At 39.8% G+C, this 27566-nt stretch overlaps 2 protein-coding genes and 1 pseudogene across 3 annotated transcripts; all 3 read left to right on the top strand.

Annotated features, from left to right (window-relative positions):
* Positions 1–4458: 4458 nt before the first annotated feature.
* Positions 4459–12901, top strand: rnmt (RNA (guanine-7-) methyltransferase). 2 transcript variants are annotated; one of them, XM_041967322.1, is made up of 11 exons: positions 4459–4582; positions 8984–9159; positions 9323–9452; positions 9612–9737; positions 10006–10121; positions 10270–10451; positions 10655–10819; positions 10982–11099; positions 11765–11866; positions 11952–11985; positions 12367–12901. In XM_041967322.1, exons 2-11 carry the CDS (start codon positions 8992–8994, stop codon positions 12402–12404), a joined length of 1179 nt encoding a protein of 392 aa, XP_041823256.1. In that variant the 5' UTR covers positions 4459–4582; positions 8984–8991; the 3' UTR covers positions 12405–12901. The 2 variants fall into 2 exon arrangements, with proteins under 2 accessions (XP_041823256.1, XP_041823257.1); XM_041967323.1 differs by lacking the exon at positions 4459–4582 and adding an exon at positions 7551–7615.
* Positions 12902–20159: 7258 nt separating this feature from the next.
* abrab (actin binding Rho activating protein b) lies at positions 20160–23607 on the top strand. The gene is made up of 2 exons (XM_041966907.1): positions 20160–20902; positions 22146–23607. The coding sequence occupies exons 1-2, from the start codon at positions 20160–20162 to the stop codon at positions 22627–22629; spliced, it is 1227 nt and encodes a 408-aa protein (XP_041822841.1). The 3' UTR covers positions 22630–23607.
* Positions 23608–24534: 927 nt separating this feature from the next.
* On the top strand, positions 24535–26620 carry LOC121628095 (annotated as a pseudogene).
* The last annotated feature ends 946 nt before the right edge of the window (positions 26621–27566 follow it).

Here is a 27566-nt window from a genome sequence, read left to right as displayed (position 1 = left end):
AAGAAAACTTTACTGAAACAATGGTGTTCATAGAGGGCTCCTTCTATCAAGGCCAAGGTCAATGTGCAAAGTTTTACTGTAATCCTGATCTCTAATTTACTGGATTCTTCCATGGTCCAGATTTCCAGTTTTGTAGTTTTTGTATAACCCATCTAACAAACAACCTTTACCAATAACATAACCTTCTTGGAGGAATCCTCTTGGAATTTATAAAAGAGAAACATAACAGAATAGTCTGTATTCTGTTTGGCAGAGCTATGGCAACAAGAAAATACACATGACTACTATACTTGGCCATATGGTGGCTAATATGGTTATGTGGTTAATCCGTTAGCATTATGAACAAGCCAGATGCAGTTACAGACCATAGTTTACTATAGTTTTATTTCATACAAGCAATAAATCTTTGCACAAGCACTTATAGCACTGCAGGATAAACAATCGCAACATAAGCTGTGTTTCCATTACAGTTGTTTGCAAAATAAAAGCAATATTTCTAAAACTTTGACAAAGTACAATTGTAATTTGCAGGTGTTTCCATTGAATGGTGTTTAGCACATGAGCGACAATTCTTGTAAAATCTCGTCCCGCGAGACTCCACTATGAGGAGGAAGAAGATGTCTAATGCCTTGTACAACTCTGCAATTCACCGTTATTTGCTATCACGGATGACGGTTATATTTTTCCTCTTTAATTATTTGTAAAAAGATTTCTGTCTCCTCCTTCGTCCATACACCTTTACTTGAAATGAACTAGTCATGAGACCCTCTACGACTCGTCTTGTAAAGTGTAAATGTGAAAAAAGTGCTTCCATTACACTTTTGTAATATACTTCTATATCGACACATCTGAAAAACCACCTCATGAGAGCTTTTTCGCGATATTTGAGTTTTTTTTTTAAATGTAGGTGATTCCGTTACCCGTTTTTTTATTGCAATATTTCGGTTTTGCACAATTCTAGGGGTAATGGAACGCAGGTATGGTCATTGCACTTGCTGTGGTTAACATGACAGTTCGCATTTCTGCAATATGTTGCTAATTCTTGTGAAGATGCTTGTTAAGCTTTGCCATAGGGCCTGGCACACAGTCACTACAAACCAAGCGTAATTAGCAGAATTTCCTAGGCAAAAGCTTTTTCTGATTTTGGGTGGTCGCCCACCTTGAGACTGAGAAGCTCCATTAGCTGTTAGTTTCTGCATCACTGCTGAATTTTTCTGCTTTCCGTTTGTAGTCCATTTGTTGCCCAAGACACACTGGCAATCATATTTGAGAGTACTGTGGTTACTTCAAGGTAAACAGTTTGGTTTGGAAAAGATGCAATAAATTAATAAATAAATAAATAAACAAAGAATCTAGAAACCTTGGATGTTAAAAATTAAGTCATTTATGAGCTCTGTTTATCTCTATAAAACAACAGCCATAAACAGAACAGCACATTCTCATTCCCAACTCACATCTACATGACACTTTGGCAAGAACAATTAGCAACAGTTTTGATTAAACAGGATTAACATAATTTCAAAGCACAATGAGCTGCATATTTCCTGTTATCCTACTGTGGCAGACCATGAAGCACTAACTGCACTAACAGAATACTAAATTGGTAAATAAAGGAGTTTTGGAGGGAAATAGACAACAAAGTGACTCGTGTTTGAGTCCAAATTTGATATTGTAGTTTTTATATTTTTTTAATTATACCTAAAAATGACTTGATTAAGAAAAACATTATTGATAGACTTTATCCATGTTGTCATGGGAAAGTCACATTTCCAACTTGGTCTTTTCTGTGTCACTGTATGTTGTGTTAAATTGACCAAACTGACCGTGAGAATAGAGGTTAAACTCCTTGTGCTGGAAGATGATTAATCACCCAACAATAGCAGTGTCCATCTTAAGGACATGTCGTCTAGGATGTTTTGGCTTTTTTCATTAAAGCCAGGAATCCAGAACCATTATTAGTTTTTTGATTCCAGCTAACTGATCCTAAAAGTGAGCTGGTGAAGGTTCATCTGGACGGCAGCGAGCCTCACCGTCTGCCAACAAAGTAATAAGTCTCATCTCTCAGATCGCCATCAGCAGGATGAATTACAGACATACCAGACAGGATCACTGCATGAAACTGATCCAGGATCGGCTGATATGAAACTGAAGCTCAACGTGTCTGTCTGCATCTACTCATCCCGTCTGAAGGTACACAAGCCCAAAACACTAACAATGATCAGTAACACTAAGGTGCCTTTCACACTGGACGAAAAACCCCTCTAACATCTGGCTTCATTGGCTGGCATTCTCAGGTCAAACAATTTTGATGTACTCATTTACTGGCTCCAACTGTGAAAACAGGTCCCTTTATTTCTTCCCTTTTGATGCTACCATAAGAAAAAATATCATATGAAAATCACAGTAAAATATAACGCTGTTTGGTGTGATGGTGTGTGGTGGCATCTCCTTCACTGGAAAAACAAGGCTTGTCATCACTGGAGCCAACCTCATTTCAGTGTGATATTGAAATATGGTTCTGAAACCAGTTGAAATCCCACATCTCCACTGTCTGGGACCAAACTCTATCCTCCAAGATAGAGCCTGTAGTCCTGCAGCTTGGATGTGACCAACACAATCACACTGGCTGATTTGTGACAAATGCTAGTTGAAGTATCCCACAGCAGTGTGTGACCAAACTGGTGACCAGCATGAGGATGCGGTATGAGGCTCTTGGGACTGTTGTTTTCACATACAAGTTTAACAAACAGAGGCCACTGTTTGTTAAACGAGTAAAGTCTTAAACTATATCTTGTTTTTTCAGCAGAATAAACTGTTTGGCATTAGCAGAGAAGGTCTAGGAAGGTTTTTTTGGGCACAACCCACATACTCAACTCTGCTGCTCATCCCCTTAAAAATTTTACAACAAAGGAATAATTAATGAAACACAAATTTAATAACTTTTTGTGCTAAGTTTATATGTATTTGTACATATCTACAAGGGTGAGCAGAAAACAGGTTACCAGTCAGCAGAAAGGGCAAACTCTCACACAGCTTACCCACACAGTAGAAACAAATGCTTAAGAATACTTTCCTACACACTTATCCCCTTTTTCACCTGCTGATGTTTCAGACATTTTAAAAAGGGCCTGGGTGGAAAATCTCTGCTCAGTGTCTGGAGTAACCATATCCAGCCATGGAACATATCTAGAACATTTTACTCCTGCGGAAAAGCTGCTTTATTAGCAGTGACACTGTTATCATAGTCATTAAACGAGCAATAGTAAAGAGGTAACGTGGAGCCTGGAGCAACAGACTCCCATACTGTGTTCCGGTTCCCTCAAAGGTGGCATCTTGGAGCTGAGAATGACTCTGTTCCCATGTTGACTACATTCCAGTTGCAAGTGAGAATTCTAGTAAGATTTGTTGCCTGACCAAGTGGGTTGGCAGAATTAATAATGAGAACATTTGTTTGATTTGTCATAAAATGACCACAGTTAACCACCATGTCATGCTGGACAATGTCTGACTGATCTGATGACACATAACCAGTGGTTCTCAAACTGGGGGTCGGGACCCCCATGGGGGTAGTGAGGTAGTTTCAGGGGGTTGCCAGATCAATGCAAAAAATATATAGCCTTTATATATCAAATAAATTTTGAGTTTGACCAGAGCTGTTAAGATTAAATGATTAATTAGAATATGAATCTTTGAAATGGCCACCTTAATTAAACACGTTAACGCATTAAAAACAAAGTTAGTACACATGCCATATTAAAAATCTGAATTTGACATTATCGCTGCAAGAGAAGCTGATTTTGCATGTAGGTGCCTTGTCACAACGGTGAACCACCAAAATCCACTTTATTCTCCTTATTTATGAAGATTTTGACAGTTTTCCAGCCTTACATTCAGAGGATGCTACAGGATGACCCATCTGATATATCACACAATTAATCACTAAGTCGCCGTGTGAGCGTGGGGGACCCAAACGTATGTTATCTTTGGGGTCGTAGCTCAAATAGTTTAAGAACATTTGACATAAACTAGCAGAAATCCTATTACATTGTTTATTTTATTTATTTAACCTTTATTTAACCAGGTAAAAAAAATGTTTGAGAACCAGTTCTCATTTACAAACATTTATGACTACAGCTATGACTACTTTAAATGTGTGGGGTAACTATGTTGAATTATGAGCTCGAGGTTGTTTCTTCCAATTGTTAGAGTTAGAAATTCAACTTAGGGAGACTTTTTAGTTGAACTTCCCAACCTTCAACTAGGACATTCTGATTTCTGTGTTCAAAACAAAACAAAACAAAACAAAACAAAACAAAACAAAACAAAACAAAACAAAACAAAACAAAACAAAACAAAACAAACAGAAAGTGAAATCGACTTTGGAGACAACAGAGCTGCTAAATAGGCTAATCCTTATTTCTGGGTTAAAACCTTACTACATTACAAGAGTCTTTTAGTCAGTGAAAGAAAATCTGTAACTTTGCTTGCTTCTAAAGAAACTTGTGTGAACCAGCATGCATGCTTTTTTTACCCCTGACAATGACAAGCAGGGTAGGAGCAAGAAATATGAGGCACACAGAGGGTAAGAGGCTGCACGCTCCAGTAAGAAAATTGATATTCATCTGTGTCTTGACATAGAAAGTTGTTGTTTGCCTCTGCATTCAGGTTCAAAATACTGAAACTTGAACTTTTAGATTAGCTGTATTATTAAGAATCTTTTCTGAGGTATCATTAAGCTCAGATAAAGGAATGAGAGCAGGAGGCAGCAGCTGTGCTATGTGTAAAAACTCAAATGTGGAACATCTACATATATTCTGATAAAACTGCATCAGCTGCAGGTAAGTCACATTTTCCAGTATTCCTGGTGCCAGAGATGTTAAAGGGGAGCAACCGTAACAGAGATGCAGAAGGCTGCTGTTGTGTCCAGAAAATCCACGACTGAATGCTCAACTAGCTTTTATTGCCAAGCCACGACATTTTGACTTAACTGACTCGTCTCACAGAAGTGACATCACACTGCTATCAGGTCACGCACAGAAGAAACAAGGTTTCTTATGAAAAAGAATGTTGGGATTCAGAGAAAAGCTTTAACTATTAAAAAGAAAGCAAACAACGGCAAAAACAAACATGCAGATTAATATATTGGTGGTTGGCCAAAGGCTTACATGACAAACATACATCAAGAGTGTGATTACCCTCGGTGCCAGAGGAGGGAGGCAAAAGTTCTTCACTACAGGTTTAAAAGTGTCAAATCATTCAATTTCCAATATATGAAAAAGTTTCCAATTAATTTAAGTGTTTACAAAAAGTCAACCAAATTGTTATGTACTTGTAAATCTGACTTATTAATTCATACAATGTTTTCATACACACAGTCAGTTCTGTACTCATACTTAAATAGTTTAATTATGACTGGACTATTTGAATTTCATCCTATCAAACTTCAAGGGAAAATTGAGTAGAATTTAAGAAACATCCTGATTTGACTGGGAATTTTGCATGAGTGTTACAGGAAGAAAAGAGATGTCATTTAGCGGATGCAGATGTTTAGCTAAAGCAACTAACAAGTGAGAAACAAATTTGATGCAGACAGAAATCAGTTCAAAGCTTTTTAAAATCTATTTAAATGACAGAGGACAAATGGGGCAGAAGTGTAAGTAAGTGGCGGTATGGCATGGATGTCTTTTTAGAAGTTTTAGGTAAGGATGTGTTCCCAGAAAAAAAGTTAGTCTTTTCTGACTATACAGAGGGTAAATCAGTGGTGAAATAAGTATGGAAAATTAATATTTTAGTCTACATAAGCATTCCCTTTTGCTGAATATTTTTCATATTTATGAAGATCCACAAAAATCAAACAACATAGTTGACTCTCATTATAATCAGAAAGCAATTTTCTCGCTGTCCACAGAATGATGTCTCTTTTTTTTATTTTTACAGTGGTGTGGTGCTTTCTTTAGCTTTAACTTTTAACCTTGGAAACAGGTTAGGTATTCAGTTTCTGTGATGATACAACCCAGTAAAATGTGAGCCAGCTTTGGGATAGTAAAAAAACAACAACAACAACAAAAACAAGAGCTCTTACTTCCCTAAGTCACTAATCCCGCTTTGTAGTAAAGGCTCCCGTGAGAAGAGCACTGCAACAGCCAGAGTGAGAGACAACCATGGCCTGTACCAAGAGGCTATGGTTGTCACAGTGGCACATCAAGTCAAATGCAGCCAATTTATTATTATTTTTTTTAAAATATATGTAGTACAAGGCAACATGATGGAAAGAAAAAAAGTCAACATGTACACATACAATACATAGGCTATTACAATGGCTGGAGAACTGGGTGGGCCTCTCTTCAGTTAAACAAAAACAAAACTGAGGCGATTGCATTTGGAGCCAAAGAGAAACGATTAAAGGTCACCACAGAGCTTCAGTCTATACACCTAAAAACCACCAACCAGGCCAGAAATCTGGGTGTATAGATGGACTCAGACCTAAACTTTGAAAAACACATTAAGGGAATCACAAAGTCAACCTACTATCACCTTAAAAATATATCAAGGATAAAAGATCTGATGTCTCAGCAAGACCTGGAAAAACTAGTCCATGGTTTCATCTTTAGTCGGCTTGATTATTGTAACAGTGTTTTTACAGGTTCTACCTAAAAAATCAATTAGACATTTGCAACTTAGTGAACCACACCAGTCCAGCTCTGGGGTCTTTACACTGGCCTGTCCATCAGAAGATAGACTTTAAAGTTCTGTTGCTGGTCTATAATGCTCTGAATGGTTTAGGACCAAAATTTATCAGTGACCTCTTTACTCAGTATGAACCTACCAGACCCCTCAGATCATCTGGATCCAGTTTCTTATCACTTCCGAAAGTCAAAACCAGACATGGAGAAGCTGCATTCATCTTCTATGCTCCTCATGTCAGGAACAAACTCCCAGGAAGCCTCAGATCAGCTGAAACATTCAGTTTTTTTAAATCCACAATAAATACCCACCTGTTCTCTGTTGCATTTCAGTAGTTTTATTTTAAAAAGTCCAAATATACATCTGTGATTTTTTAAGCTTTAATTTTTAAACTTGATCATGTTTTAATACTGTTTTTAACCAGTGTTCTTTCTTTTTCTTTTGTTTTTACTGTTAAATTATGCTTAATTGTATTCTGTAAAGCACTCTGAATCACCCTGTTGTTGAATTGTGCTATACAAATAAATTTGCCTTGCTTATAAATACAAATGTACATATTAATTTGCATAAAGTTGTTCTTAAATTGCTTTTAAAGAAAAGTTCTTTTCTCTTTTTTTCAAGCTGATGTTGAACAAATGATAGAACACATGAATCCAGATATGGGACACATAATAAACTAATCAGAAAGGAGTTTTACAGCTCCACCTGCTGGAAGTTTTTTTCACTTCACAAACAAAATGTCAAAACAAAACAACCTCTCATCTCGATTAGTGTGCAAGCTGAAAAAGAGAAAATAACTCAGTGTATTTTTAAAATATATATTTTTACAGTCCTTGATTAGTTTACATCGCCGCCTTGGGGTGTCGCACAAATATGACGCTCCCACACCCGGAAACTATTTAGAGCGCACGCGTCGTGTCGGGAGAGCATAGTGAGTAGACAGTCGTCTTTTCTTAAATTAAGCTTTTAATGTGTTTTAACATTACAAACGAGTTTAAGAACCTGTTTACTGCCAGCTGGTCATTTAGATCCAGGTCCTGGTCCATCACCCGTTCGAGTAATCTCCGACAGAACACACTGGCTTTCATTAAATTGACGGAGCTGTTTGGTAGCTTGCTAATTGCTGGTAGCAAACAAACGACTCAAACGTGAATTGAATTTAAGATTAAGTTTGTGGGTTTCTCCAGACATATATAGGGTCAGGGCTGACTTCACTGCAAGCCACTGATTAAAAACGTGTGTAACCAGCTATACTAGTAAGACGCAACTTCCTGTTTGAAATCCAGTTTGTGTATCGTCTGATTAAAAAAAACTCCTTTTGTCGTTGTCTTGTTCATCATCATTATCAACAGTTATTTAACTTAAACTTACTGCTTTTCTGAAGGCAGACTATCTCCATACTGTCATATAACTCTGGCTGTGCAGTTTTACTACTAAATGAAATTGTTGCTGATTTTCTTCTCATGTTTTGGGATAAAAAACATTGACTAAAAGAAAACGGGAGTAAATTCCACAATTGAGGGTTTCGTGTAAGTATTAGTAGTGAGATGGTTTGTCCACTCCAGAGAACTTAAAATGTTAAATAGAATTAGAATTTCATCTAACTTAAATGTAGTTTTTCTACAGCAAAGTCTGAATTTTAGTGTTATTCATCTGTCTTAAGGTTTAAACTCTTGTCTAGTGTATAGTTACATTTCTTAATTAATCTGGTTGACATAAAAGCAGCTACCCTTGTGCGTTTTTTTTTTTTTTACAGGACCAATTATCCTTCTATTGAACAGTTTCAGTTCACACTTATTTCAGAATAAATTCTGTATATTGTCCCTTTTTTATAATATTGGATTTGAGCTTTATCATTTATCAAATTCAGTTTGGAATAAATAATTTATGATTACATTTAATCATCGCTGCACAGTACAAGTTAATAAAACTAACAAATGTTGATCCAAAACGCTGACAATTTGATCATGAAGCATCACTGAGTGGTTAAATTTATTCATGTAAATAATTTGCAACAGTTTAAAAGTCCTAACTACTTTCCTCCTTTTTTTCCTCCTAAACTTGGTCTTCATTGTCGCTTATATTTTTAGATCTGTTAAAATGTAGGTAGGTAGGTATGTAAGTTTAGCTGTTTATTTAACTTTTTCTGGGGTGAATGATAGCATTGGCTGCTCCTATTCATGATTGGTTTTACTTTGGACTTTACAAGTTTAAAAAGCTAAGATTATTGACACCAAATTGGTAAATTCTGCATTTCCAATCAGCCTGATTTCCCTTCTGTCCTTTTCACTGTTGTCAGTGTGAAAGATGTCTCTCCAGACAGACACAATGAAACCGGAAGGAGAGAAATCGAGAGAAGCTGAAGATGAGAAAGGAGTGACTTCAGGAAGAGAAGAGGTGCATCAGAAGATGGGGATGAAGAGGAAACATGAGGAGGAGGAAGATGAAGCAGAGACTTCACCCACAAAGAAGCTGGTAAACTTGTTGATTATCAGTTTGTGAAAATGATGTGTTTGTGAAACAAGTGTTGAACAGCTACGACTTTAACATGCCCGTTAGAAAAGGGTTTAACAAGTTATTGATCTGCCAGATGAGTGGGTTGTGTGCAGTCACTGATGATTTGTTATTGGACCTTCAGGTGGCTGATCACGGTGTGAAGGTGGCTAGCCACTACAACAAGCTGCAAGAAGTTGGTCTGGCTGCTCGAAGTCAAAGCAGAATCTTCTTCATGAGGAACTTTAACAACTGGCTGAAGAGTGTCCTGATCGGTAACTGATCAGTAATCAATATATTTGCCAAAGTTCTTACCAACGTCCAATTTTCATTCACAGTCAGTACCAGATGCATTCAATCTGTTGTCTGACAGTTACAGGCACATAACCACAGTTATCCAGATTTTTTTTTTTTTTTTTTTTTTAAATTGACAGGTGAGATCCTTGAACAGATACGGGATTCGGGACACAAGCAGGTATCTGTGTTGGACCTTGGCTGTGGTAAAGGAGGAGACCTACTGAAGTGGAGAAGAGGAGGGATCAGTCATCTGGTCTGTGCAGGTAATAATTTATTACTGACTTGTCCTCCACTCTTCTCTGTTTTTGGGGCGAAATTAACTCGCCAACTTTCTGAAACTAACCCCTGTTCTAGATGACTCATTCAAGGTCAAAACCGCCCACCTTGTCTGTTACTCTAAGTTAAATGAATTGTCAATCAGTTTTCCAGATGAAAGTATTGGTTACTTCTGTTATTATCCAGATAAATGCTGCAGAGGATACACTGCTGTGCATAATTTTTTTTAAAAAAATGACTGGTTTTGTGTTTTAGATATAGCAGGAGTGTCAGTGGAGCAGTGCCAGAGTCGTTATGAGGAGATGAAAAGGAAAAGTCACGCTAACGAGAAAATCTTCAGCGCCCAGTTTATTACAGCAGACTGTTCAAAGGTAGACCTGTACATCTGTGCATGTAATCATTTCATCAGTGCTGTGATTTTTTTTTTTGCAAGAATTAGAGGAATGTGAGACATAAAAATATCCTGGCATAAATGCAAATTATTTTTTTTTTTCCTCCACCTTTGGTCTGTTTGTGCAGGAGGATTTGTCAGAGAAGCTGGATAATGCGGAGCTCATGTTTGACATCTGCAGCTGTCAGTTTGTGTATCATTACTCATTTGAGAGCGAGCAGAAGGCAGACATGATGCTGAGGAATGCCTGTGAGCGTTTGAAACCTGGAGGCTTCTTCATTGGAACAACTCCAGACGCCTATGAGCTTGTGTAAGAAGGAAGATTGATTTTTTTTTTTTTTTTTATCATTTCACAGCACTGCTTCCTGCTGGATTCTGGCAGGAATTCCTGTGATGGATGCTATTTTTAGGAACATCCTTCATCTTCTGAAATGACAGTAATGAATTGAACTATTGGTTTCTAAACTTTAAGATCAACCATGTCATTGCTTTTCTCCTTTTACTCAACTGCAGTAAACGTCTGGAGGCGTCGGACTCTCTGTCGTTTGGTAATGAGGTCTTCAATGTTTCCTTTCAGTCCAAAGGTTCTTATCCTCTGTTTGGATGTCAATATCACTTCAGCCTTGAGGGCGTTGTTGATGTTCCTGAGTTTCTTGTCTACTTTCCTCTTTTTGAACAGTAAGTTTTTCCTGTTTTTTTTTTTCTTCTTGAGGTCACTGACAAGTGGAAATATTGTCAATTCTATGTTCAACAGAAAAAGAAAAACACAATCTTGACGTTATCATGAATCAAATTTACCTGCTATAAATTAAAATGTCCATGTGTTTCTCTTTGTGGCAGCATGGCAAAGCGTTACAATATGCGCCTGGTGCTGAAGCAAAGGTTTTCCGAGTTCTTCGAGGAGAAAGTGAAGAAGGAGCATCATCGTAGCCTCATGATGAAGATGATGGCTCTGGAGGTAGATCTAGCAACCATCAGTCAATAATAGATTTTGGATTATTATTATTAAATTATTATTAAATAAGCACAACTTTTTTTTTCTATGTCTTTATTCAACATAATATTTAATGTGGAATTTTTCCCAATGATACAGACACCCTGGCTTGGTTGTAAATATGTTTACAAAAAACAAAACAAAATCAAAGCTCAGCTCTATTCTGAATCATCAGATACTGACAACCGGGATAAGCCTGTTGGCTAGCGGTGTGTTGCTCTCTAATTGCTTCCTAAATGTTTTCATATTCTTTGCTGCAAAATAGACCACTGAGCTGCAGGCTAAACCTATAAGACTGGAAATGTTGATACAGATTTTTTTTTATTGTGCAATGATGAAGGTCTGTCCTTTGAATTTGTCATCACCTAAACAAGTTTCCCATCAATCATATTTAGCTGGGACACATTTGCAGGAGTCTCCAGCAGTTTTAAGAAGTGTAAACAAATCAACATTTTTTTTTTTCTTTTTTTAAATTTATTTAACCTCACCGAGCATGTTAAACTATTTTAGACCATTTTACATCTGTGATGTGGAGATCGGCTTGGTTCAGTGAGACAAGATAGTAGCTAAATCATCACAATTCGAATATTTATTTATGGTGTCATTTTTTCTGCTTGTTGTGCTTTCAGCCGTTTCCTTGTGACGATGGAGGTCGACAGTCTTCTGACAGCAAAGAAGAATACTCCCATGCTAAACAGCACTGCGACAGAACCAGAGTGAGACCACCAGTGGTGAGTCTGCTTTTGCACACAGCTGCAGGGTGTTTCAGCATGCTTGGTCCTGTTTGGTCTGACGGTGTTGTCTGCTTTCGTGCAGGGAACCCTGAGCAAATCTGAGTGGGAGGCAACCAGTAAGTGTCTGATAACCTTTACTGTACTGAGCACTTTGACTTTGTTAGTTTTTAATTTATATTTACAAGTCATTAGTTAATCGGACATTTTGCTTTATAATTTTTCTTTTGGTTTTTGATGAGAACTGGTCTGAATTCACCCAGTGAACTAGTTTTTGGGGTATACTTGGTCATACTACCAACTGTTGCATTTGCAAGTATGATTTTTATTTCCCCCTCAGCTGGATGTCTGATATTCAAATCGTTTCACCTTCATGCTCCAAATTAGATTACCTCGACACACTGAGGAGTCTGCTGGAAGTCTTTTTTAATTTGCTGCTGATACCCAGATTAAATTAAATAGGTTAAGTAGATGAATCTGTTCGTCTCTGTTCCCTGCAGGTGTCTACTTGGTGTTCGTCTTTCAGAAGATGTCCTGATGCTGAAAACAAATTCTTCCTTCTTAGTGAAATCCAATTCTACTCACCTCACCTGGTCTCCAGCTTGTTTGTACAGTATTCTGTTGTCTTTTTAAGTTTTTTCCCATGAACTATGAACTGTAACTGTTTTAGGGTTGTTGGATAAATTAATTCAATCTATAACTAAACTCACTGGTGTTTGTCTTTTTATCAGAATCATCAGAAACTGTGGGTCAGAGTACTGAAAAATGATAATGGGCAAATCATATATTTTTTGTAGGGTCCTTAGAAGTTTGTAACCTGACTCTGTAGATTGCTTGGGGAGGTTGCCACCCTACTTGATGAAAAACTTAAAGAATTAGCAAATGGCATTTTTAAATCATGTTTGGAGGATAACAAAAGATACAATATACACACTGTTTTAGAGGCACGTGTAGAAGTGGATGTGCTCATTTCACAGAGACCAGGGCTGGACTGGGGTAAATAATAAATACATAAAAATGACTGGGAAATTTGTTCTTTGTGGACCATTTTTGCAACATCACAAAAATCAACAAAATTCATTTGGAAAATTTAAACCACTTGTTCAGCTTTGACTGTGTCATCTCAAAGGAATTAAAAGATGCAATCTGACTCAAGTATTGATTTCAGTCCATTTCACTGTAATCCAATTAAATCAAACTTAATTGTGTTCATATATGCCAATTCATAAACAAGTTGCCTAACTAAAACCCAACTCTCAACACATTTTGTAGTGGTATTGAATCTGTTCTCAGTGTTTTATGATGGATTGCATTGAATGTTCTATGAAAATCCCCCACAGTAGAGATGAAAACTTACTTTAACAACAAAAAAAATTCCAAGTAGAACCAGATCCAACCGACAAGCACCTAAGGGGGTCCGCCAAAGAGCGCAGGGGGTCCGTGAGGCTTTGAACATTAGAGCCATTGTGATTAATGTCCACAAATTGTTTTAATTATCAAAAGTAAGGCTGTATGTTGTTCATTTAACTTTGGCTTTGTCAAAGAACGGGACTCAAGATTCAAAAAGAACGGGAGTGTCAAAGGACTACATATACACTTAAATCATGGTGCAGAACAGGACAAAGGCATTGCAAAGCAGGATGGAGAAAAATGCAAATGACCCACCCTAGAGGGCCAATCCCCAGACTGTTAGCTGTCCCAGCAACCGAAAAAAAAAAAAAAAAAAAACACAACCCCAAAAACAAAATAAAACACACATACCACTATTTACAAATCTGCAACAAAGTCTTGGTGGGGTTTCACATTGCCAACGGCTGGCTCGTGGGGACCTACCCAGTTCAGCCAGAGGTGTGGGGCGACCCTTCTTGTAGGGTATCATGCTCTACTGGCAGGGGAACTCTCTCTGTCTCCCTCCAGGGGAATGGCTGGCTGGTATGAGGCAAGGCAGTCATGATGGAGGACCAGCACTCGGCCCCTCTTCTGCAGCTTCACCCAGTACATCACATCAGAAAGCCTTTGCAGCACCACACAAGGTCCACCCCTGTGGCTGGCAAATTTTGGGGAGAGTCCTTTTTTTTCGCTTGGGGCAGAACATCTAAACCCAGTCCCCCGGAATGAAGTCTTGGCCATGGCAGCGAGAGTCATAGGCCTGTTTTTGCTTGGACCATGGCACAGATTTGGTCTGATCAGTTAAATCACATTGTCAGAACGATGGGCAGGGGCATCGCTATGGCAAGAAAGTGCTCTGCATATTGCTCAACCGATATACTGTATTAAAAAATGTTGTTCAAAGTCTTGTCTTATGTCATTTACAGTACTGCCCAGTAGTCTGGGCCAGTGCAGCCCAAAATTATCTACAAAAACTACAAATCGCACAGAACAGAGCAGCAAGAGTAGTTTTGCATTGTCCTTTCGCACTAATGTCCAGAAGATGCATAATAAACTGTCCTGGCTAACTGTGAAAGCAAAAGTAAAATGTAGTCTTCTGTTGTTCATGTATAAAGTCTTGGCAAATAACACACAGAATTATTTTAAAGACAAAATATTATTCAGTGGTCATTGTCATGAGTATGTGACACGCCAAGTCAGTAACAGCATGGTCATAGTTCCAAGCCCAAAATCTAATTACATGAAGAAAACCATCTTATATAGGGCCGCTATAGAATGGAATACACTCCCATCCAGTGTTAGGCAAATCCAAAACCTATTAATTTTTAAGAAAATTATAAAGAAGAGATTCTTAGAGATGAACTATTGATATTTATTTATTGTGTAAAGAGTATTTTGTTCTGCATGGTTCTCCATTATGATAATGTTACTGTATATTGCTGTTTTTTACAGTTATTGAATAATTTTATATTTTATGTATTAATAAACTGTAAAATTGTATGCTGATTTTGGACCCCAGGAAGATTAGCAACCACAGTTGTGGAAGCTAATGGGGATCCAAACAAAATAAACAAATAAACAAATAAACAGTTGGGGCCCCCCCGAGCCAGTTCATAAGCGACCTGGAGTTTCTCTTTCCATTCACAAAAATAATCCATCCCTGGCCTGCTTGTCATCTCCGGCTCCGGAGGAGAGCTGAACATTAAGTCCACTGGGGTGCTCAGCTCGTGGCCAAACATCAGCAAGGCAGGAGGACTCCTGGACCACTGTCCGGTAGGCCCAGACAACCACAGGAAGGTGTTATTGTCGGGAACGGTGTATGCCTCCTGCCACTTGGTAAAGTAGCCCATGGCAACAAGGATGTAGCAGTTGCCCCTCTCAGTAATGGGGAACGGCCTCAGGACATCCACCCCCACTTGTTTGATGGGCGCCCCTACCTGGTACTGCTGTAGCAGGGCATAGGAGCGCTGGGCCAGCTCCTTCTGCGCTGTGCATGTATTACGGTGGTAGACACAGAGCTCCACGTCTTGGCGGCAGCCGGACCAGTGGAATAGGGATCGGAGGTGCTAGAGTGTGCATCTGAAGCACCTTGGTGCACAGTTGTTGGGGCACCAACAGCTGGAGGATGTTGTGTTGCCCTGCTGGAGCCTGCCACTGCTGGTAGAGGACCCCTCAGTGGCAGCAGATGGTTGACCACTGAATACATAGCTTTCTGTCTGGGTCCTGGGCTGACACTGCCTCCCACCTGGGCTGCTGGCCTGCTTCCACCCACTTCCGAAGTTGGGTGAGAATTGGGTCTCGATTCTTATCTTCTTGCAGCTGCTGAGGCCCCATGGCCTCCAGGGGGTCTGCAGTGTTAGCTCCACTTGGGGGGCTGGTAGAAGGATCAGGGTTGCTGTTGGTTGTCTGCATGGCCGCTGTCCACGGAACTGGTGGGACTCGGCGCTCAGGGTGTTGGCACTGGCGGCAGACATCTCCCACCACACAGGGCCGGAGGGATAGGGCATCAGCTTTGGTATGCAAATGACCCACCCTACAGAGCCAATCCCCGCAACCGCTACAATATAATATATATGGAGAGCAAAGAGAAGAGTGTGGAGAGGTGGTCAGTGCAACATGGGATGTCCCCCCTTCAGTTTAAGCCCAAAGCAGCAGAACTAAAGGGATCTTTTTTTTTCTTTCTAAACTTGTCCTGTCCAGCATCTTAGCAAGAAGTACCAGGAATCTTGGTGTCATGGTAGACAACCAGCTGACCTTTAAGGACCATGTTGCCTCGGTTGCCCGGTCTTGCCGATTTGCCCTCTACAACATCAGGAGGATCAGACCCTACCTGACTGAGCACACGGCCCAGCTCCTGGTCCAGGCTCTGGTCATTTCATGCATTGACTACTGCAACTCCTTACTGGCTGGCCTGCCTGCATGCTCAGTTAAACCTCTGCAGATGATCCAGAACACAGCAGCACGTCTGGTCTTCAACCAACCCAAAAGAGCTCATGTCACTCCGCTGTTATTGCTCTTCACTGGCTTCCAGTTGCAGCACGCATCAAATTCAAAGCTCTGTTTCTGGCTTACAAAACAATAACCCAAAACGGCTCCTGTCTACCTTCACTCCTTAACCCAGAGCTGCACTTCCTCTCCACAGTTACGCTCTGCCAGCGAAAAACGCCTAGTGCTCCCACCACAACGTGGCTCAAAATCAGTATCTAGACTCTTCTCCTCTGTTGTCCCCCGGTGGTGGAACGATCTACCAAACTCTGTCCGATCCGCAGAGTCCTTATCCACTTTTAAAAGCAAGCTAAAGACTCAGTTGTTTAAGGAACATTTCCACACTTAGCTTAACTCATCTACTCAACAGAATGAGTTTCTGAGAAAAGATTTGCCTTTGGCTCAACCAAGTACTGAAGAAGCTGTGTGCACTTATGCCCAAGTTGAAATTGTTTGATGAAATTGTGATGTTTGTATTTAAATAAAATGACTTACAAAAACTACAAAAAAAACAAAAAAACAAAAAAACTTATATGCACTGCCTTTAGCACTACATGACAGCACCTGGTCCAACTGGACTCAAAGCAGTCTGACTATCACTTAATTATAATGTCCCATCTTGTTTGAATTCATGCTTGTGTTTTTCTTACTCTCAAATGTAAGTCGCTTTGGATAAAAGCGTATGACTGTAGAATAGAATAGAATAGAATAGGTATATTGGTCTGGATGCTGTTTTGTGTCAAACAAATTTGTTTTACCAAGGGGAAGCTAAATAGAAATAAAGGGAATTATACTTTGCGGATATAAGGCTCCCCTTGACTCTGGTGTGTCTTTTCTTTTTTAATTGGGTTATTGCTGAGTTACATGTTAATGTTGGACCTGACAGTAGGAACAAGGGAAGAAAGTGAGAAAAGAGAAGACAAGAAAAAGGAGGCAAAGATAAAAAAAACACATAAAGCAACAGCAACATCTGTACATTCAAAAACCCAATCAGAAAAGCCTGACAACCAGCTGCTACATCTGTAAAGAAACTTGGCAGAAAAAAATCTTGTGGCCTCTGTAAGAAATCAAATCATCAGGAGCACCTATAAGAAAACAAGAAAAACAAGAACAACACCACCAGTAACATGTATATTAAAACATAACTGTAGCTACAGTATTAGTGAGTAAACCTTCAGGACAATACAGTTACTACATAACCATATGTAAGGAATTGTGTGTGTGTGTGTGTGATTGTAAAATATAAGAATTAAGTTGGGTATAATTATGAATAAGGATCAGAAGCATAGAGCAAAACTTGTTTTGAATTACCTTATTGCCTTGAACTATTATGAACCTTTTCATGTAAATCTTATTTAGTTTTCTGGTTAGGTGATGACTGTGAACTTTTGTGGATTAAATCAAATTTGACAAAATTGACAAATCTTTACTTTCTTTTGGATAAATTTAATACATTTACTTGATTCTACTTAAAACTATTTAAGTGCAATTTCAGTGTATACTGCTATTACCAAACCAGGAAACTGGAAAATTTTCTATAAAGAGAGCTTCCTTGATTTAAAAAATCAAGGAAGTCATAATAGTCATGATAAGAGAGTTATGTAAAAGTCTTGGCAAGACATTGTTACAACATGCCAGTAAGAATTCTTTTTGTTTCTACAACAAAGGAAGCTGATGGGATTGTGATGGGGCATTCTTTTCAATCTTTGTTTGTTTACTGTGTCTGTGCTCTTAAAGCAAGGAAATATTGTTCAACTTAGACATCTGCAATGGGGAAGCACTGTTTGAGGAAAATATTTAGATGTTACAAAAAGCAAGTGACATTTAGACATGTAGATCCAGTGCTGCCTGCAGAGAAAACTCATTTTGGCCGCTTGCATTCGCGATCTTGTTCTTTCAGTGGCCGGGCTCTCCCTTAGAGATTGGGTGAGATGCTCGATGATCCGGGAGGGGCTCAGAGTAGAGCTGCTGCTCCTCCATATCGAGAGGAGCCAGATGCGGTGGCTCGGGCATCTGGTTAGGATGCCTCCTGGACGCCTCCCTGGTGAGGTGTTCCGGTCACGTCCCACTGGAAAGAGGCCCCGAGGAAGACCCAGGACATGCTGGACAGACTACATCTCTCGGCTGGCCTCGGAACGCCTCGGGATCCCTCCGGATGAGCTGGTGAATGTGGCCAGGGGAGAGGGAAGTCTGGGTTTCCCTGCTTAGGCAGCTGCCCCCGCGACCCGACTCCGGATAAGCGGCAGACAATGGATGGATGGATGGATCCAGTGCTGAACACTGAAATGATCATGCACTGAAATGTTTTTAAAACTTATTGAACCACAAATCAGGACATGTTCCTTTATTATTTCTACTTTGCAGGTCTCTCTTTAAGTCAGGGATCTGCATCTCTGGACCTCTTGGGTCAGGGTCCTGCAGGTTTTAGATGTTTCCTTGCTGCAACACACCTGACTTAAATTAATGGGCTCTTAAGGGGTTTGTGCAGAACTTCACAAGAAGCTGTTGGAGAGTGATTTCAATCTAATCAGTTCAGGAGTTGGTGATCCCTGCTTTAAGTGTTACTCTTGTTAGTGTAGTGAGACTGTTTGTCCTGATGGAGGAGCTTTTTTCCTCCTCTCTGACCAGAATATGTAACACTGTATATGCTCAGGATGACTTGGTTTGAGAAGACGTCCAGAGCTGATGCTTGCTGAGTCACTGAGGCACCCTCTATGACGAACTGCCACCAGCTGCTGCTGTATGTTTTTGACAGGTTCTATTTATAAACACACTCCCTCTGTTAAAGTGGGTATGAAAAATAAGCAGCCCTGGAATCACATTGTGTATTCCACATAAAACGCACCTCTTAAAGTAGAACTGTCACGCCTGTCAGTACTTCATTTAACAAAATATAAAGTCATGTCACTGATGTCAAAATGCTGCTCTGTTCTCTTAGAAGAGTGAGTAAACAGATTCTTTGCAGCAGCATTGCAAAGCAAAACCAGTTTGTGTGTATGCAGGTATAACAATTTTCTTGATCAGAAGTTCTTTGTTTTCTATTTTACACCTGGTGTGAGAAAGAAAACATGGTGTGATTCTCCAGGATATTTCCTGGTGTGATTCTCTGTGTTTAAATGTCGGTTGCACCTTTGACAAGATTAACCTGTACGGCTTTATTTATTTATTCATTTGGTTGCTTTTTTTTAGTTTCACAAGTTTAACATTAGCATATTTTTGTTCATTTATTTATTTATTGCTTAAAATCAAATCCTTTTCCCTCTACCAGCAGTAGTTAATGCTAATAACAAGTTATATCACTGTAAGATGAAGTAATTCTTTATTCTATTTAATTACATAATCTCAGTCAAATACTTTGGCATAACTGGCAGTGACAGTACTGAGCAAAGAATTTTGACACAAGATAATTTTATCATCACTCAATAAATAATGCCAACTAATTTGTGGATGTGTTTTTCTGAACAAGTTGTCCAGAAATACATGATGTAAATTTGAATTTTGTTTTTAAAATAAAGAAAAAAAGTTGAAGTTTAAAAATGTTGTAAATACACACTGTGTGTCTTTGATAGTTTTTAGCTTTCCCACCCCTGTTCTACTGCCCCCTTCACCTCTTATTACAAGCACAATCTGTGATGAAACATGAGTGTGTAGGGGTGATCAGTGTCAGGGAAAGATGATCGGGTCCCTATCCCGGGATGACTCGAATACTTTCCATCATCATGTTAGGGTTTCCTCTCCCTGTTTTAGATCTGTGTTTGCAAGTGTGAGGTTAGGAAGCAGTGGAGGTAGAGAAAGGTCAAAACAACAATTCAAGTAAAAGAGATTAAGCTTCTTTTTTTTTTTTTTTTTTTTTGATAAATCAGAGGGATAACTTAGCAGGATTAATTGTGTTTCAGCTGATACATTAATACAGATAATTATGTCTGACGAGCAGATTGGCCAAGCATATCAAAGGAAACCATCCAGCAACAAGTACATTAAGAAGCTCCGTGCAGTTAGCACGGTGTGTGGCCTGGCAAGCAGCTGGCAAAAATGGGTGACGGATAATGAGAAGAAGCAGGCCAGTGAGCCCAGTGGATGGGCTCCATCTTCACTTGAAGGACCAACAGAGGAACCCAGAAAGAAGTGGGTCCCCAAGAAGCCGCCTCCTGTTCAAACCCAGCCAACTTCTGACAGCCAAATAATGGCTAAGACATCCACTTCTTCAGGATCATCCAATAATGAGGAGTTTAAGACTTTGGATGATCCACTGCTTCTGTCTCGCATCAAGACAAAACAGGTGGTGAAAACTGTGACTAGCAATGTTCAAGAGAAAAGTGCAGCAGTCAGACTTCTGACTGAGAAGATAAAAAAGGAGCCATCAGATGAGGAGATTGACAGGCTGCTAAAGAAGAAAAGCTCCCCCACACGCCGCAGGAAGTGCTCCAACATGGTGTCCTCTCTGACTAAAAGCTGGAAGCAGGTGGAGAATGAGAGAAAGGTTGTCAAACAGGGACAGGCACCAGGAGGGGGACGCAGCTGTGTGGTGGACAAAGAAGACAGAGATTTAAAGGAGGAGAAACTGGATGTAAAGGATTCTCCAGCAAAGAGGATTTCTAAGGCAGAGGAGCAAAATGATTCTGAGGAAGACTCAGTAAGGATTAAAAGACCACAAGTGTCAACGTGAGTATTGTCACTACATTTAATTTGGTATTGAACTTAAAATGTGGAGGTCACAGATGTTTGCAAAACATCAAACAAGCGTCAACAGGGGGCTCCTGTGGCAGTTTGTACTCATGTACTTATACCAAACAGTAGCTCATAATACCCAGCGTTCTTGGAGTACATAGGTGGTGTCCTGGAGAGCAAGGATGGAGTAACCTGGAGAAGAATGGTTGGGAGGAAATGCCTACTGGATCAAAACCTGAGTAGTGTTTTCCACATCGAAGTAATGATAATGGATCATATTTTTATAGTACTTTTCAAGGCACCCAAAGCACTTTACAGTGAATCCAATAGTCATTCACCTCTGGTGGTGGTGAGCTACACATGTAGCCCTTGCTACTCTGGGACAGGCTGACAGAAAAGTCCGAGCAATTCAGCAGTGCTCTGATCACCAACGAACGTTCATATGCCAGCAATGCTCACAATGTCTTCCCAAGGTGGTGCAGGATTTGAACCACCAACCTTCAGGTCATTGGATGACTTGCTTTACTGTCCGAGCCACTGCCTCCCCAATTAGTGGAAATCAGTGATGTTTGTGTGGTTTTCATTCCTCCACTTAATTTTCTTCAGCCTAATTTCACATATTGATCTTTCTACATGTGCAAAATATATTACATTAAAAAAACTCCACAATGGAGATAATCATCTTTTCTAATGTTGCAGATTAAAACATAAATACCGTACATTAAAATATATTTTGTTTATCAATCTATTTAAAATAAAAATGAATAAATAAATAAATAAATGATTTGAAATGTTTGAGAATTTCTTAAAATAGGATAGCAGTACAATCATCAGTGTAGAGGGCCAGCCAGTCTGGACCTAAACCCAGAACAGCAGTAGCACCAATTTTTAGAGCAACCTTAGACTTGCTGTGGACTGATGCTCATCGTAAAACTGTCTAAAAAGAGAAACTTCCAAAGAAAAATTGAGCCAAGCTTGTAGGATAATTCTCAAAAAGATTGGCGACTGTCCTTGATGCTAGAAGGTCTCCAACCAAACACTAACTTAAAAATACCTTTGTAAACGGGACATTTCAGTCTTTTTTTCTTTGTTATTAACAATCTGAAACTGCCTATATCTCTCCTCATTTACAGAAACCAAGTCACTCATGAAGTTCTTTTAAATATTTGCTATTCCTCTACAGATTTGTCCTGCTACTTTTTTATTTATTTGTAATATAATCCAATGTGTATTCCAGATACAACAAAGAAGCTGAGGATGCCAACAAAATCAACACCCTGTCCAAGAAATACAGCACCGTGGGAAACCTCAAGAGCCGCTGGCAGAACTGGGCCGTAGAACACACAGTTAACCAGAAACTAAACCCCTTCAGTGAATACTTTGACTATGACTACTCTATGTCCCTCCGCCTCCAAAAAGGCGAGGAGGGTTATGGACGTCCTAAAGAGGGTACAAAGACGGCTGAAAGGGCCAAACGAGCCGAACAACATATCCATCGTGAAATAGCTGATTTGTGTTACGTGATCAGGACTATGGCTGACCCAGGCCCGGATGGAAAGATCCGTATCACGTTTGGAGAGCTTTTTGACAGATATGTTCGGATCTCTGATAAGGTGGTGGGGATTCTGATGAGAGCCAGGAAACATGGAAAGGTGGCGTTTGAAGGAGAGATGCTGTGGCAAGGACGGGATGATGGCGTGATCATCACCCTCCTGGTGTGATTTTTAAACTTGGGTCAAAGCTGCATTGGAAATCCTCTTACATGGACTTGGATGGCACCCTCTGGCTTGTGACCTCAGTGATTACTGGACATCCCAGAGAGAAGGGTTTAAAACAAACTGTTACCCTGGGCTATATGTACAGAACAATATTAAAAAAGGATATAGAGACTGTAAAACTTTGCGACTGAGTTGCTGTAGATTATCCAAAGAATATGTTTGCTGCTATTTTCAGTAGTTACTTGAAGACTTTTATAGTCAAAATTGTCTGTATCTGTCATGGACAATGTTTAGAAAAATCAGAAATAATTTGAAGTTTCCCCTCTCTAACTCAAGAGAAAGAAAGTCCTACATTCTGACTTCCTTTTCCATTTAGAGTACCTCATAGATTTTTGCTAAACATCCCTTCTGCATTTTTATTGCTGACCGTATATTAACGAGATACTTCAGCTTGTATTAATATACCAGAAACCACAGGCATTGCAGTACACTTGTAGTACAGTAATTCAAAACGTGGCTTGCATTTAATTTCCTGAACTCTTGAAACTCAGTATTCGCCGCATTACACTTTCACACGGCACAGAGGAAAAAACAAATTATAGCACTTAAAGATAACCGGCTGTTAAAATGACACTGCATGCTCATTGATTATTAGACATAGTGTATTCCTCAGCATTAGCTTTATTGTTTAACAAATGCCAATTCTGAATACTACTGAACCTCAAACCTGAATTTTTCCACAAAGGAAAAGTGACTTCTTTCTTTCACAAAAGATTAGTATGATTGTGCATACGTTTTTTTTTTTTTTTTTTGCAAATGGACGACAACTATGGGCAACTATGCAGTAAAAAGAATTTCCTGTGTATTCAAAACTAATGAAAGCCTTTTAAATAATTGCTGTGAACGTTCCATCAATTGAGTTCTATAGTTAATTGATCTGTTTGAGATCAGTGTCAACCGAAAAAGCATTTATAGCCCTACCAGTACTGTCCAGAGATGTACCGTCCTAAAATAAATATATTTGAGATGTCAGATATTTGTCCATTTTCATGACCTTTGCTGCCCATCCAAATGACGGAAAAACTGGATGCATAATAATGTCACGATGCAGTGGGGGTGAAGACCCAAGTGCAGGATTAAGGAGGCAGACCGGTGCAAGGAAAAGGTAAAACTAAACTCACAAAACAAAAGACTTCAGTGGTAAAAACTCTGACATGGCATGGGACTAAACATTAACAACACATTTAAACTGCATCTCTTGCTTTGAGGAACCATTTGAAAATCTTTTACCTCATGGCCTTTGATCAGAATCTACAAAAAGTCTGTTTTTTGAGATCTCATTTCTTTAAGAAATCATAGACTGCTGAGTGACATACCATGAGGCATACTTCCTTGTATGACATATGACAGCACTGGTATCATTAACATATTTCTCTCTCAGCAGGTCTTCCTGGCTATAAGTTGTAGTGCCTGTTGGTCTCTTTTTCTTGTCCTCTCCACCCCAACCGGTCGAGGCAGATGGCCGACCTCTCTGAACCGGTTTCTGCTGGAGGTTTTTCCTTCCTTGTAAAAGGGAGTTTTTACTTTCCACTGTCACCTCCTGCATGCTCAGGACGGGGGACTGGACTGAAGTCAGAACTGAGTGTAATCTGTTGGTTTTCCTTTACTTGGCTATTATTTATTATGAATTGGTTCGAAATTATTTGTCTGTAAAATTCCTTGAGATGACATTGTTGTGAAGCTATACAAACAGAGCTGAATTCAATTAAATTGAGATTTGAAGGAATTATATATATATATATATATATATATATATACATACAAAACAGCACAAAACTCTTTGTAACTGACTGAAAATCTGTTTTTTTTTTCAAAGTGAAGCACATCCATCAGTGCTGTCTATAAAACATGGGAAGGTACTCGGCTCTTAATTCTGAGAAAGAGGCAGACCTGGAGGGAGAGAAAGATGGAGGCAAATATCTCACGAGAAAAGTGAAAAAAAAACTTAGGAATTAAGACAGCATGATCATAAAGACCATCTTCATAATGAAAAGGATCATGCTGAAGATTTTAATTATTCAAAGATTATGGCATATTTAAAAAAAAAATCCAAAGATACTTCCACAGAAACACATTTATTGAAACAATTTCCGGTTCACATGGTTAAACTATAGACAGATTAACTTGGGACTGACATGGGAAAAGCACAGCTATATGGGAGGCTTCAAACACTAGATCAGGGCTACTCAATTTGGTCCTACGAGGGCCGCAATCCAGCAGGTTTTCCATGTATCCCTGCACCAACACACCTGAGTCAAATTAGGTGGCTCTAACAGCCAATCAGGTTCTACACAATAACTCATTAATTGGACTCAGGTGTGTTGGTACAGGAATACATGGAAAACCTGCTGGATTGCGGCCCTCGTAGGACCGAACTGAGTAGCCCTGCACTAGATGCACGCCATCATTACATAGATATATATGTGCATAACAGCTAATAGATGGCACCTTCATATCCTATGTTTACAGTTAAAAGTTTATCGTAAAATTCTTATAAAATCTCACACATACACAGCCTAGTGTTAGAAAGAAACGCGTTAAATTTGACTAAATGAGTAAAATACAACACACAAGTTTTATAAGAAATATAGCATCTTTATCAAGGTTGATTAAAGTGGCTGTTAAAAATGTTATGTGTTTTTTAAATTATGAGATATTTGCATGTTGTCCTCCTGTAGCCCCTGCTTCAGTACTCATTCTTCCCACCAGTCAGGCCAAGATGAGACTTGCCATTTTCAGTCACTGGATGGGAAAGGATTCAACACACATTTTTTAATGTCAACATAAAAATGTGATAGGGCTAAAAAAAAGAAAAGAAAACAAATGGTCAGTTTTTGATTGATAATAAATGCAAGGTTTGATGTGTGCATCATGTTGTGATGGGAGTGACATGAGGAGAGTTCAGCTACACACCAAGGTTTAAAAAACTTAGATGCATACTATCATTACACAGCGGTGAAAACACTCAGACAAGTAAGAATAGATTATTTTTCTGTTCCACCACAGTGGAGGCCCTGCAGCAAGGCACCTTCATGGACACCACGGTGATGTCAAAAGATGGAGACCCTGTGATCTGCCACACACTGCCTGTATCTGAGGGCTTTCAGACTTGCAGCCTGTCCAGGGTCTACCCTGCTAATTGCTGGAATTTGGCTCCAGCCCTTCGCAGAAATGAAGCTGAAGTTCTTTCTAAAGAGAAGGAGGAGGAAGAGGAGGAGGTGGGGAACCAGCTGCTGGAAGGAGACGAGCCTTTTCAGCCTAAGAACTAGACCAGACTCAGACTATCAGCCTTCCTTCTGGAGATGTGAAGAAGACCAAAAAGGGTAAAAAGAGTCATCTGCTTTATGCTGAAGGAGATAGACATGGATGTCAGCTTTACAACTTTAAAGAAGAACAGTAAGGCCTTCTGTCTGAAGTCAATGCTCATCATCCAGGAGTGAAAAGGACGTTTCAGTGTGAGCTGTGTTTGTTTCTGTCCTCTACGCTAAAACCTGGACAGGTCTATGGACAGCCACACAGATGACAGGCCACAGTGTGAGAGCCTTCAGGATGGTCATCCTGCTGAGAAACCATCTGAACACACACACACACACACACACACACACACACACACACACACACACACACACACACACACACACACACACACACACACACACACACACACACACACACAGGAACTTGACTGCACAAGTGCACACACATGGCTTTTGTGACCAGCGGAGAGCTTGTTTGTCATTGTTGCTATAAACATGGGAAACCCCTTAAATGCTTCATGTGTGACTATGCCTGCGTGGAGCTGGGCAAACTGAAGCTGCACATTTGTTCCCACACTGGGGAGTGTCCGTTCCAGTGTAGCCTCTGCAGCTACGCTAAAAAGGCCCTACAAGCTGAAGAGACACATGAAGACACATTCAGGAGAGAAACCACATGAGTGTTACATCCACCATGCCTGCTTCACCCAGAGTGGAACCATGAAGATGAACACTCTGCAGAAACACATGGAGAATGTGGCCTAATTCCACTTTCCATATCGCATGCAAGAGGGATCTAGGTGTCCATCTTTGTAAGCATCTGCTCTGCTCCACCTGGTGGCTGTTCTACCTCTGCTGCTGTGACCTTCGTTACTGTGGAGAAAGTGCGCATGGAGCTGAGGAAGCTTTGTGGCCGGAAATCTGCTGGCCCTGATGGTATATCACCACGACTGCTAAAGGAATGTGCATCACAGTTGGCTGTGCCTTTACAGACCCTCTTTAACCGTAATTTTCAGTCTGGATGTGTCCCTGCCTGGTGGAAAACCTTGTGCCTTGTCCCTGTGCCCAAGGTGGCAAGGCCTGCAGGGCTAAAGGACTACAGACCAGTGGCCCTCACATCTGTTATAATTAAGACTTTGGAGAGACTACTACGACGGATCAAAACCCAAGTAGAGTGGGCGCTAGACCCTCTACAATTTGCCTATCAGGAGAACATAGGGGTGGATGATGCAGTCCTTAATATGCTCCACCGGAATCTTTTCTTCTTGGATGGAGCAAGGGGTTATGTGAAACTGATGTTCTTTGACTTTACGAGTGCCTTTGATATCATCCAGCATCAGTTACTCAGGGGAAAGCTTGTGAGGTTGGGGGTGGATCCTCTTTTTGTCACCTGAATCCATAATTATCTCACTCAGAGGTCACAGTTTGTTTGGCTGGGAAAGTTTGTTTCACAAACCTTGGTGAGTAACACTAGGGCACCACAGGGGACTCACCGTTTCTCTACACACTCTACACTGCTGACTTTACATATAGATCTGCAGCGTGCCATGTTCAGAAGTATTTTGATGACACCGCTATTGTGGCATGTGTGAAGAGTGGTGACGAGGGCGAGTACAGGGAACTCAT

Source organism: Melanotaenia boesemani, chromosome 17, assembly GCF_017639745.1.
Source record: "Melanotaenia boesemani isolate fMelBoe1 chromosome 17, fMelBoe1.pri, whole genome shotgun sequence".
Classification (NCBI taxonomy): domain Eukaryota; kingdom Metazoa; phylum Chordata; class Actinopteri; order Atheriniformes; family Melanotaeniidae; genus Melanotaenia; species Melanotaenia boesemani.
This window is presented reverse-complemented; position numbering and strand designations above follow the sequence as displayed.